At 37.3% G+C, this 14,477-nt stretch overlaps 1 protein-coding gene across 1 annotated transcript in view; it reads left to right on the plus strand.

Annotated features, from left to right (window-relative positions):
- Positions 1–14,477, plus strand: part of LOC126480691 (glucose transporter type 1) — a 321,263-nt gene that overhangs the window by 245,425 nt on the left and 61,361 nt on the right. The window contains exons 15-17 of the mRNA XM_050103930.1: positions 1,132–1,161; positions 3,360–3,457; positions 5,088–5,165. Coding sequence (XP_049959887.1) covers positions 1,132–1,161; positions 3,360–3,457; positions 5,088–5,165 — 206 coding nt within the window. The remainder of the gene's footprint in view (positions 1–1,131; positions 1,162–3,359; positions 3,458–5,087; positions 5,166–14,477) is intronic.

Below are 14,477 nucleotides of genomic sequence, written 5' to 3' on the forward strand. Positions count from 1 at the left end.
ATTACAGGATTTTGTTACAGGGAGGAAGATTTTGTGTAGTAAAAATGCAAACTTGTCATACTGTCAAATTTAAAAACTTTAACTAGCATACATAATAAATAATTAAATAATTTAAATACACCACTGATGGATGTTCATCATATTCCTGGTTGGGCTATGAATCATTTGGTCAAATTTTAATATAAGAAAAAAATAGATTGCCACTCTCCATAAAGATGACACGTTGAACTACAGATAGGCGCAACATTTTTGTTGTGCCTGTCTGCCACTTAACATGTAATATTTACGGTGAGTAGCATCTGGAGATTCTATTCTGTTGTCAAATCTTTGTTACAAAACTACTCCTAATTGAAATTACATGTTTTGTTTTTTTCATCCGGTGAGCTGTTGCAAGATTAAGGTGGATTATTTTCTTATAGTTTGTAAAAGAACCATCAGACAAGAAGAAATACAAATAAATAACTCAAACCTAATACGTTGGTGGCATTAATAAAAATTTTCAGTGCAGGTGAAAAAGATCTTCATTTCATAAAGGTTCCATCCAGCTTCTGTTCAGAATGTTACTTCAAAGAGTATTAGATATTACTAACCCTTCTCAGTACTATTTCTGTCTTCTCTCTCAGAGGGGAAAATCTAAATTTTGAAAATGTGGGTTAACAAAATCATCCATAGTTTGCTGATTGGTATCATTTTGGTTGAAAATAATTAACACATATTTTTGCCTTTGGTGAACTGACTTCTACATTCTTTAGAATATTTTACCCTATCAATGGCTTCCTTGCGGAAACTTCACATACTAGGGTTGCTAATCTAAATTTACTGATATTTGTAACTGAAATATGCTAACCTTTTTGTCTTGGACAGTATGAAGGAATACACTTTCGGCAGCTATCAATGAGCAATCTTTATTTTAATCTGTAATGTTCTGTGTATGAATAAATTTTATTTACATTGCTTGAAAGTTTAAAATATATATAGTTGTATCGTGGAGGATGCATAGTGCAGCCACTGGAATTTGTTGTTACTGATTTAATTAAGAATGTGTGCGATAGATTACTTTCTATCCATCAAGCAAGGTCTGTATGACCCTTCTTTTAATTTGGTTCTCTCTTCTTACCATGACAACAAAAGGGGAAGTCTTCGGGACAGTAGGTTGTATGGGTGAGTAACAAAACTTTTTAAAATGAAGCATGAGAATCAGTGTATTTACACAAAATTTTGCATGAATATATCAGTAACAAAATCAATGAAAAATTGAAATAAGAACCATAATGCTGTCTTCGGGAAACACTGTCAAAATGTTTATCTTTTGAAGTTCTCAAATCAGTAAAAGTTGAGACATATCAAATAGAGGGCAGTTTTACTGATTGGCATTGGCTGAGCTTGAATCTGAATGCATATTTTTAAATTGTAGAGTAGTGTTCACACTACTGTAGCTTTTTATAATTTTCTTTTTTTACATAAGAATATCAATGCACCAAAATAAGTTTGCACGTGATTTTGATTTGGAATACAATGGTAGCTTGTGTTTGTGGTGGAACAGTTTTTGGAGTGAGCCTAGACTGGTACAGAAATTCGTAACACTTTGGCACTAAAGTAGTGGAACTTCATGTTGTCATTAATGACACTGGAAGAAATAAAAAAATGGAAATTTCCAGTTACAGTGAATATTTTACAGTCATTCTAGAAAATTAAATTTTACCAGTAATTTGTGTGTCTTTAGAGAAAAAACACCTCATCCAAACTAGGTAGTATTAACTAGAATGTGACGATTAAACCACAGTTTCTTTTACTATTAAAATCACACACTTAATCACTAAGACTATATTCGACAAGTGTTTCCATGCACAGAAAACAGAGTTCTTTACTAACAGATACCTCCAGCTAAAATGCTCCGAATGTTATTCTTGTTCTGTAACTGTTTAAAAACAAGCTGTTAATACCACCACAGCTACAGCATTGTAAAAACAAAGTGAATTGTGAAATTTAAAGTGCGAAAGAATTGTTAATGTGGTGAAGCACAGCTTCTCATATCTCGCTCCACCATTCTTTCTTTCTCTCCAATAAGAATATGTGCAATAAATTGTTCTCTAAATTTATGATCTCTGTTTTAGTATATTTCTGTAAAACCCTTGCTTTAAAGCAGGATTCCATTTTCTTGTGAAATCTGTACAAGGTATTCAATGAAAATTTTCACACAATATATGGCACATATAGGACATCAGCAGATGTACTCACTGCTGTATTGTAACAGTCTCCTAGCCAATTAATACTGCATAGCTTTGCTCTCCAGTTATTTCAAATTCATGGTATGCCATGTAATACTTAAAGAACGCAGGCATTTAGAGTTTCACAGGTGTGCTGCTTGTGGTGCCCCCTGAAGATCCAATCTACTTTAAATAATAATTCTTGGCAAATAGATTTTATTGGCAAATTGGGAACCTGCTTTAGGAGTTGCAAGGCCATGATTTCCTAGGCAAAGAGGTGGTCTGTCCTCATTTCAGTACAGGTACACACTTACCAGCTGGAAACTTAATAGCAGTGTTCTTCGATTTCAGGGACGATGGAAGTGTTAACGCCAGCCGAGAGACTTTTGTGAAAATCGATGAAGATGCTCCATCCAAGTCAAGCTTGCCTTTAAAAACAACTGCTGTTACTACTTACAATGCAGGAGGAGGATGCTGATCTGCTGTTGAGATGTTAGAACATTGTACTGAATGGCAAAGCAAATTGTTTGTACTGTGAAATATATGCACACTACAAATTTAAAGATTAGAGTGCATGTACTTTTATAAGCCATTATAAGCACATAGTTGTTTACAAACTGGTATAACAAGCAATATGCTTTGTCACATTTTATTGTAGTGTTCATAGTACTTGTAGTACTTCCATTTTCTGTATTTTGAATGAGTGTGTGTGTGTGTGTGTGTGTGTGTGTGTGTGTGTGTGAGAGAGAGAGAGAGAGAGAGAGAGAGAGAGAGAGAGAGAGAGAGAGAGAGAGAGATTTTGATAAATCAGTGTGTCTGGTCCTAAGGCACAAGGAAAAATATTTATTCTTAAATCTTGGTGAGAAATGGGAGTTATGGTCCTGACATTTGTCAGAGGTGTAAATTCAGATGGTGCCAGCAGATAATAAAGTTGGGTTTCAGCTTATATGAGCTATTAATGAAATTTAATTGTGTCATATTTCTTTTTATACATAAAGAGTGGACTTTATTGTCTAGAAACTGCTTGTAGACTTTCTCGTTTCTTTCTTGCCACATTTTGACACCACAGGTAATAAGAATAAAGGCACCCACCATTTGCCAACAAATAGTTGCATAGCTTTACCCAGACCAGATATGCTGACTCTTTTCCAGGAGCATGCTAAACTGTGTGAATGCGATAGAGCAGCGCATGCCTCCGACAGAACGAGCAGCGTTAATGGTGGCAGAGGAAAAGCCACACCCTGACTCATGTAAGCACTGACCCCCCTATTCTGACTCTCTTCTCTGTTATAGTTGAATTTTGGTGTTAAGATTTTGAGATTTCATTTTATTTTAATTTTACACTTATAATTTTTTGGGTGCCAGCATATAGGCTCGATAATACTGTTACACTCACAAACACGCACATTCTACTCAGATTTTTTAAAAATAAAATCATTGTGTGTATTTACACACACATACACAATTTAAATATTAGTACAGAAACCAACATTTTAAAAGTGATACATGCACCTCAGCTGCTGTTGCTGCAGCTTCAGCACCCATCACAGCTCCGCATGATTTGGAACTGTTCATCCATTTATTTATTTTTACAAGCTGACTTTCTTCATTTTGTTCTTCTGGCACCATTACAGACATTTCTGATAACTGTTTTTATTGTGACTTGAGTTGTAGTTAATTTGAAATTAAAATTGTATCCTTTTTGTAAAAGGAGTTTGTTAATTCTGCACATTGATTTGCATGAGAATTTATGTCTCATTAATATTGATATTGTTGTGCATGAAGTACATAAACTATGTTTGCTGCATTTAGTGGCTGCAAGAATTGAAATTCTTTACCTGTATATGCACTGTAGTAAATGGACAAAATATATGATTTCATTTTGCAGTCAGTAGGACACTACTCCTTGAACACTTTATAATGTATAGACCATTTTGTCTTGCATGTTAGCTTCTTTGTGAGCTTATCATAAATATTATGTAATTTTATTAAAATATTTTATATAATTCAATTTCTATTTCATTGTACTTTGTGTAATCTCTTGTTTATACTGCGAAAAAATGTCTGAAAATAAATATCAATACCACAATATTTGTAATGCTGAAGACTTGAGCTTTTTGTATGCATGGTCCAAAAATACATATCAGTATTCGTATGGCAGTTTTTGTTAGTTCATTTGAAATAATAAAATAAAGAATATGCCTAAAATGGTTGAATATAGAACCTGGGTTAGGGGCCTCATTAGAGGGTCATTAGTAACAGAAGCAGGAAAATTAATGTGCTTAAACATGGTTCAATAAGTAATTTAAAAAAAGGTTACAAATAAATAAAATTTGTTATAAGAGTTTTGTAAAATTCAGTGTGTCGAATTATGTATCTTCAGGTATATCTGTAAGACACAGTGCCAGTAGCTTTGCTGTATAACTGGATTTTCTTTACTGCATGTATCTTAAACGCACACATTGTTCTCTTCAATAGCAAATAGACTGTGCCTATGTCAGTAGCAGCTAAACAAAAGAAAGAAAGAAATGTGGAAATTTTTGTTTAGGTCTCTCCCTCTCCTTGTCTAACGTATTGTAAATAGCTATTATTGATGTGCTACTTTTTTGTTAGGTGACTCCTAGTGAATGACACCTGAATTTTCAAGGCAGTATCAAAGAGAAATCTCCGCATTTTGAGGGCATGAGTGTTCCTTTGTGTTTGGAAATTATCTTAATTGTAAACGCATGTTTTTAAGCCATCATCATCATTCATTATCGCTTGTGAAATACATGCTCAGAATTTCGATTTCTGTAACCCTCACAAACATCAAAATCTTCACATAATACACTTATTTCACATAAGAAATTTTATAAACAACAATTACTATTTCATATCCAGCGCCGAGCCCGTTTGAAAGAAGAACATTTTCGAGTAAATACAATCCGAGGAGGCATTCTGCATATGCTACAGTACCAGGTATGGGACCTTATAGTACGGCGCACTGATGCACGCTATCAGCACGGCCTCAGATTCACTATAAAAAGTCATAAGTTTGACTTCGTGAAGCAATTATTCTACTCACATCTATTCTGCACTCTAAAAATGAGCACTGCTGTAATATCACAGTGAAATTTGAAATGATCTCAATGAGTGCCATAACTTTACTTGTACATTCCCATATTAATGAAACTGAAAAATAAATAAAGAAGAATCCTGGTAAGGACTGAACAAATATAAGCAAATGATTCATGGTGAAACAGACTTTTCTTTTAAAGATAAGGGAATCTGGATTTGACTGTCCAATCACATCTCATGCTGTGGTCAGTGCCACAACTTACCCTATGCACAGATCCATCCTCCATTTTGTCATGTTTGTGCATGTTACTATGGAATGTGCAATGCCTGTAAGTGTAGCTGCTTGCCATGTGATAAACCTTCTTTTAAATAACTAACTGTCAGGCTTGGTGATATCCTCAGCTGGCTGTAAAGATGTTACTGAAAGTTTTTGAACAAAGTATATTTTTAGAATTGGGAACTACTACTGTATCACTGGAGCTGCAATATCAAAACCTCAGAACAGCCACATTACCAACAGCAAACTATTACAGTATTTATTCTTGATATGGTGAAGAACTTGTATGTGTGAAGAGGAAGACAATAGTATTTGTTATTTTAAATTACACTTTGTCTGGATCACAAACTTAAATATGAGCCTGATATTGGGGACAGCAATACTAAAAGACAAAAGATTTGAAAATATTAAAAAGTTCTTTAATTACATGTGACATATGAACATCTACTCAAAAACTGCTGGAACCGGAACAGTTGGAGCAGAGCTGGTGGACACATGCTTTATAAAAACCATAGTGGAAACTATATAATTACACAGAAAGAGGGGAGCATATATGTAGCGTCAAGCAAATTTAGAATGAACAGATGCTGGAGGGAAAGAAAAGTTGCTCCCCTCACCAGATCAGTTGTGAAATTAGGAGAGGAACAATTGTTTCTCTTGAGTCAGAATTTGAAGTCACTTCCCCTTTCCATCAGCATCTCTTAAAATAATATATCATTTTGTTTTTTTGCTATAGTATGTCTTATTTTTCTCTACATCCAGATGAACAAATTTAAAAAATGCACATTACTACAGAAGAAGTTGTGTTTCTTGAGTAATACCGGTATTACCATGTCAGCCCTGCTCCAACAATCCCTTTCTCAGTTTCACATTGGTCGGTACTCATTTTTTTCATATCAGATTCTTTTATAACTGATTTTTTTTTTAATTTATATTTCATATGTGAAAGTTATTACCCACATGTTACAGTCTCTGGATAGTCTCTTCCAGAAGGCCATTGTTAGATATCTATCTTAAAATTATGCTTCTCTGGATCTGTCGTTTGGGCTGCCTACAGTGATTTTGTTTATGTACACTTGTGGTCATTAAAACAGCAACACCATGAAGACAGCATACAACAAATGTTAAGTTGGTATGAAATGTACAAAATGCTCGGTTATGCAAATTATCATCATTTCAGCACAAATGCACAAAGAAGACAGGAGTAATGACAACAGTATTCTGAGTATAACAAAAGACTAAGCAGTGTGTTTTAACTCTGAAATCACATTTTAATGTTGGTTAGTTTTGAGATCATCATGCTGAAAGAGAAACGTGTAGCAGCATGTGCTGGAATATAACAGACAGGATTGTGACCTATTGAGACTGTGGTTTATCATCCCGCAGTCTTGCTGCTCCGACTGGTTAGGATCCTTTGACTATCATGCGAATATGGCACAGATGAGTTAAGAGGGGTGGTACTCAATGCCAAACAGTATCTCAGTGACATCACATCAAAAGCATTTGAGAGGACTCTCATATGCTTCACTCAGCTGTGCAGGATTGTACACTAACATCACATGCACTGAGTTAGGAAATGTGCTTCTATTCAGACACAAAAGTATCCACATGTACAGTACAATGACAGCCGCAGCACCAAGGACTGTCGATACAGTACTGTATACGAGTGGCGCCATGTCATCTACTCAGCTGAGTCTTGGCCCTGTGTACTGCACTGCACTGAAATCGATGTATCTATGTTTGGAGGCTGTGAGGCACATGAATGTTGCTGTCTACAGTACCTTATGTGACGATATAGGGTGACAATGAGTGAACAACATGATCACTTTTGGTTCAAGTAGCTGGTAATTTGGACAGCAACTATTGCACTTCTGTTGTATCAAGAACAGTGGCTGTGCCCTGTCACCAAGGTCTCCGTGATGAGGTAACTCAACACCATCTGTTGCCCGTGCTGTCCTGACGTATCTCCTGAACAGCACGTTCTCCATATCTCACCCACTAAAAATAATGGGTCATGAGTTGCTGAGAGGTATGTACATCCCCACTAACCAGCTACTGTGATCCATTAACTATCACATAGAGTTGAATCAGCATCAAATGACATATCCAGGTGTGTCATCTAACTTCAGTTCGACTTGACAACTGCGTTAGGGCCTGTGTTGCTGCCAGCCATCTAAAAGTTTAATAATATATTCTTTATACTGTACCATATATGGCCAAAGTAAAATTTGTTATTTGCTATCCATTGTGGTCTTGTAATTTTAATGGCCAGCAATGTGTAAAGGATAAAGGCAATGCCATAACTATAAATCACAATCATCAGTGTTATTACTATTATTATTGTAACAGCAAAGAAATATCTAATTTCACAAGTGAAGTGAATCAGAAATGAGAGCTGCAGATTGCTTGATATAGGTGTCACCTATCTGGAACATCAGACATGCTAAGTTTGTGAAGATCATTGAATAATGTGACTAGAGATGACATATTTCATTTTTTAAATTAAAGTGATGCTTCTTAAAAGTCAGTATTTGAAAGGTACAATCAGCAACAAATTTGGCTTTGTAACAAAAAAAACTGTATAGATAAAACTGTGATGAGTAAGTTTATGATAGTCTCCACCCTGTTTCCCAACTTCCTCGTATGTTTAATCCTGCAGCCCCTCCCTCTGCACTGATTTCCATAAACTAGAGAGAAGACACAGAAACAGCAATAACTCACAAAAACAGTGTACTTGAAAAAATGGGTTACCAACACAGTGCTTTTCAATAGTTAGAATATGCAAATCAACAGTTCAGTTTCCATTTACATCATGTCACATAGCAACTGCAGGCTGAAGGCTGCAAGAAAAAAAAAATTCGTGCTTTGAGCTGAGCTAGCCAACTTTGTCAAATTCTATTTTGCCATTACCTATTAGTTGTACTTAAGTGGAGGCTGATGACAAATTGGAGACAGTTAGTAATGTTACAACCCATAATTATTCCAAAGTTAATTAATGGCAGAGATTTCCATAGATAATTAACTTAATTTTAAAGAAACTTTTTCTTTTGTTTACATCATTGAAAAAAGTGTATTAGCAGATGACTGTCAAAATCTAACAAACTGAATTTGTTAATGCATATATAAAAATAAATAATTTGCTGCCATGTGTTTCTTACACAGAATTCTGTCTGGAAACATGTAAAATGCTTTTACCAAGTCTTAAAACATTACAGTTCACTGAGTGGAAATGCTATTTATTGTGCAAAACACTACATGCCTGTTGCATACTAAGAAACAGTGAATCACTTGCTACATTCAGGAGTCTCCATGTAGTCTAAGTGGGAGCATATTAATACTTATAATTCAATACTTTTTAAATGGGCTTATTTTATATTATTTATGCTAATAAAATATTAGTTAAACAAAATATAAGTATCACATATTTCTTTACACCTTTCAGCAATTCAAGTAACTTCTTAATTCTAGGCACTACAGTCTGGAACCGCGCGACCTATACGGTCGCAGGTTTGAATCCTGCCTCGGGCATGGATGTGTGTGATGTCCTTAGGTTAGCTAGGTTTAAGTAGTTATAAGTTCTAGGGGACTGATGACCTCTGAAGTTAAGTCCCATAGTGCTCAGATCCATTTGAGCCATATAACTTCTTAAAACTGAATTTAATTTTTGTGCAACAATGACACTTCCAAATTTACATGTTAGATAAAACCACACAAATTTCTATAATTTGAAAATGTTTCTCTTTAAATAAGTAGACATTATTGTTCCATTGCAACATTACTTAGGGGGTCAAAATTTTTAGAACACTCATTACTGAAATTTTAATTATCAAGTTACACAGTGAAATTAAAATTCTTTATGAAAAAATTCAGTGAAACAAGTAAAAATGTAAAACTTATTAAGTTTCACATTCATCTCAGTTTTGACAAGAATAATCACTATGGGTACCAATAATAATAACCTGGTAAATATAGCCTGTGACGTAATTTTGATATTTCCTAGAGAGTTATGATCTGAAAGTAAATAGCACAAAGGATTTATTTACTCCAGGAGTGATGCCAAAACAAATGGAGATAACTCTACTTTCATTCAAGATCAGAATGATGGCCAGGTGATAAATTATTCACGCTTCATTCATCACAGACTACTGCAACTATTTCTGACCGTTGATGTGGTATCCAACAGGCAACAATATTTGGTGATAATCAGTATTTATTATATGCATTTGAAGGAATATTACTGTGATCCTGTAAGCTATTCTTACTCACCAGTATGGAGATACAAAGTACTGTATGTGAAAGGATTTATAGAAAGAGATGTATGAGGTCAGTAGCCACAGGAGAACTAGTCACTGTTCATTATAGGTGAAGTGCTTGCATAGGGGCTTGCCGTTATGCACACTTTTCTCATTGGTGTATCATTCTTTACATTCATAGCTTTCACCAAAGTAAAAACAGATGCTTTGATTTAATGAGTAGCTGAAAACTGTTATTTATTGTCTAGAATGTCACAATGGGATGCATTTAGATAAGGCAGTGCCTGGGTGGACCAATGGACTTACATTTCTTTATGTATATAAACTGAAGCAGCGAGTGGAAATTTGTACCAAGGCCAGGAACCAAAGGATTTCACTTGCTGCCTCAGTCTATATACATCAAATCGTATCTGTATGAAACCAGTAAAGTCTCAGAAATTGTGTCATTTCATTTACAGTTCTTTTTCAATTTGTTACTGTGCAGATCTAGAGATTGCTTTTTTTACATTAACCAGTCAGGTGCACAGTGGCAAAGATGTTCATATAAATATGTAGGCTTCCACAGCCAATGTCAATCTTATTAAAGTCCTCCTGGGTGTATCGCCATATCATCTTTTAAAATACTAAAATAAAATGTTTTGGCCGAATAGCAGCAGCCTTCCGCAGGGCAAATACTGATTACCGTAGGAATGTTTGCTTCAGATGTTGCTTCTCTAATGGTGTCACTAGGCCACTGCTGAACAATTTATTGGATTTTATTTGCCCTAAAACAACATTGGTGGGTGTTACAAGAGAAGGGGTTACATGTGACCATCTATATCTGGGTTTCACTGATTGCTCGTGGTTGGTAACCCACCATGAATCGTGAAAAGCTTCTGGGAGTCACGTTTTCCTCCTATTAGTAGCAGAGAGACAATGCCAGTTATGTGTGTGCTGTTTGTTCAGTCAGTTGTGACAGTATCCTGTGAGCCAGCCACCCTACGATATATGTGCCCGTTTATACTGAGGAAGATGACAGTCAGGATCCTGGGAGCCTGTAGCTGTATTTCCTGTTGAAGATGTCAGGCTGCTTCAAGATTTCAGTTACCCCTGTTGTTTTCTATGTGTGTCTCCAAAGTTGCATCATCGGTATTTGAGCTTCTAAAATCTTGATAGTCTGCTAATGATGCCAATGTTTGTCTGAAAATGCCAATCTGTTGTGCTGCCCCAATTGAACATGCCACACTTGCTCTAATACTCGGGTACTAGCAAGACTTCCTGTTTCCCAATGTAGGCAACAATGCACTAACACAGTATCTTATATACTACTGAGGCTTTGAGAATTTTTGCTGCAACCTTAGAGGACTCTACCAAATCCTGGATCTTGGATCCACTCCAGAATACTGACTTGTTGACTCATCAGTGAATTGCCTTGAGCTACCCTAACACTGACACCCTTGATGCAAGGTAAGCTCACCACCAGGAGCTTGTTTATGATTTCAGTTTCTGTACCCTTATTCCTACTGTACCTAGCTGCACTTCTTATTGTTTTATCATCATATTTATTGGCTCAGAAGGTGTTATGCAGCTCCATGAGTTCTTATTTTACATTGTTTTTAATCGCTGTTGCACCTGGCTTCAGTGGTTAGCATGTGTAAGATAGAATACTTCTAAACTGGATGGTGGTGGTGGTGGTGGTGGTGGTGGTGGTGGTGATGGTGATTCATGGCTGAAGTCAGTCACATTCAAATCCTTGTGAGTGTATTGCCACATATCTTGTAAAATACTTTAAATACTAAAATAAGCAACATTACAGCTGAGTTATGGCCTTCCTCAGAGCAAAGAGTAATTAGCTGGGGATTGTGTGCCTCAATATATCAATTTTCTAAGTATCTCTAGAGCACTGATGCCACATTTTTTACATTTTATTGTCCTTTGAATAACATTAGCATGTGTTAGGCCATGTGAGCCTTAGTCCAAGACTCCAGAATAGATCATGACACAGCCAGGGAACTCATCAACAAAATCCAGGCTACACCAAGGACTTAGACACTTAAGATCCAGCCCCCCTCAGGTCTGCCATTAATGGCATCGATTCACATACTCACAATGTGGCAAAGTATGTGGCTAGAAAACTGCTTCCCCTTAAGGAACAATGGAAAACCCAGGATGGATTCGCTTTGTTGTGCCTGTCTGCAACTCAACATCTTCAGTATACACTGAGTAGCAACTTTCCTTACGGGACACACAAAATTGTGTGTGAAGGATTCAAGTTGTTTTGTTCACTTGTACAGTAGCAACACATACAGCAAACTGAATTTTGGTACACTTACACAAAGCCTTTCTTCATCAGCATTCCGATGCCTATCAGCATCACTCAGGATTGAGTACTGGTTGATATTTGTGACCTGATGCAGTTATATTTATCATCAACCTATTTCGTCTGGAGTTGTAAATATTATGAATGACAGACAGTGTGCCAATAGGATCCCCATGCTCTCTGATATCAGTTTACATTTTTAGGTGATCATTTGAGTAAACTGCCTTAAGCTCCATGCAGTTTTGTGCACATGGAGAACAGAGCTGCAGAAGTTCCATCAGTATATTAACAGCTTGCATAAGATCATCCAGTTCATACCAGAACAAGAAAGAAACAGTGTGCCTCTGTTCCTGGTCTTGGAGGTCTAGAATACAAGGTCTACAGAACCTACCCACACCTACTGGTCCATAAATGCTGAATCCCATCATTGTCCAACTCAGAAGCATTTCCATCCTGCACTTGGTGACCACTTAAGCCCGATGCATCAGTGATAAAAACATTATCAAATAAGAATTGAAAAAACTTTATGCCAAAATAAAAATCAGCTATCACATGCACAAAAATTTTATTAATTTCATTTTAGCAATGCTTAAATCAGAGGCAGACCAACATCAAATGTGGATTGAATGACAGAGATGTCCTTCATTAAAGAAACTACGAACTAAAATTTAAAATCTAATAGCTAATAGCCACAGTTCTCGTGTTTTGCGTCAGAAAGTAAACCGACTCTGTGACACATTAAAAGTTACTTACCAGGGGCAAATTATTTATTCACCTGAGTGCTTTGGTAGTTAGGTTTTTGAATATCTGTGTATTATTAGACACAGTTTGTGCGTTTTCATCAGGGTTTACAGTAGAATTGCGCAGCACGGTTCGATAGTCCGTTTATCTGCGTAGTTTAGTTTTCCACAGTCTTTAGTATGGACAGGGACTGCGATTGTTGTGTGCGGATGCGAGCTGAGTTGGTGACACTTCGCTCTCAGCTTCAGGCTGTGACGTCTTAAGTTACACAGATTGAGGCTGCAATGGATGGGCACCACTGTTGTGGGCTGGCCATGGGGGTCCTCCGATCGGTCTTCACCGGTGGCCAGCCCAGTTATTGCTCGCACTGAGGTTGAACCCTCACCTGTGGTCAAGTGGGAGGTCACCCCGGGGCAAAGCAGGTGGCGAAAGGCTACCCAGGTGGCCGCACGTAAGGCCTCCCCAGTTTGTCTGACAAACAGGTTCCAGGTGCTGTCTGTGGCTGACACTGTCGCTGAGCCAGATGCTGTCACATGTCCTGTTTCAGAGGAAACCACTCAGCCTGCAGGATCTGGGCAATTGCAGAGGGTGGGATTATTGGAAGTTGGGAGCTCCAATGTTAGGCGCATTATGGGGCCCCTTAGGGACTTGGCTGACAAGAAGGGTAAGAAAACCAATGTGCACACCAGGTGGAATAATTCCAGATGTGGAAAGGGTCCTCCCGGATGCCATGAAGATGCCAACTGCAGGTGGTTGCTCACGTTGGTACCAGTGTGTGTCACTTTGAATCAGAAGAGATTCGCTCTGGTTCCGAGCAGCTAACAGAAGTGGTAAAGGCTGCTAATCTTGCTTGGAAGATGAAAGCAGAGCTGACCATTTGCACCATTGTCGACAGGACCGATTGCGGACCTCTGGTACCGAGCCCAGTGGAGCATCTGAATCAGAGGCTCAGACAGTTCTGCGACTATGTAGGCTGCACATTCCTCGACTTGCGCCAAAGGGTGGTTGGGTTTCAGGTTCTGCTTAATAGATCAGGTGTCCACTATAGAGGGTCTCAGGAAAACACAAGAAGGGCTTCAGTCACAAAGGGGGCAGGCTGAACACAGGAAGAACGTAGATAGAGGAACCATTGGTATAACAGTCGTAAATTGTCGTAGCTGTGTTGGGAAAGTACCAGAGCTCCAAGTGCTAATAGAAAGCTCTGATGCTCAAATCGTTATAGGCACTGAAAGCTGGCTAAAGCCAGACATAAGCTCAACCGAAATTTTTGCAAAGAACCTAACGGTGTTCCAAAAGGATAGGCTAAACACGGTTGGCGGTGGCGTGTTTGTTGCTGTCAGAAGTAGTTTAACTTGTCACAAAATTGAAGTAGATACTTACTGTGAGTTAGTATGGGCAGAGATCATTGTTGGCAACCAGAATAAAATAATAATTGGATCCTTTTACCAACCTCCCAATTCAGATTGTACAGTTGCTGAAACGTTCAAAGAAAACTTGAGTTTAATTTCAAACACGTACCCAACTCGTACGATAATAGTTGGTAGAGACTTTAATATACCCTCGATATGTTGGCAGAAATACATGTTTAATTCCAGAGGTATGCATAAAATATCATCCAAAATTGTGCTAAACACATTCTCTGA

The sequence above is a fragment of the Schistocerca serialis genome, chromosome 5, assembly GCF_023864345.2.
Source record: "Schistocerca serialis cubense isolate TAMUIC-IGC-003099 chromosome 5, iqSchSeri2.2, whole genome shotgun sequence".
In the NCBI taxonomy this organism is placed as follows: domain Eukaryota; kingdom Metazoa; phylum Arthropoda; class Insecta; order Orthoptera; family Acrididae; genus Schistocerca; species Schistocerca serialis.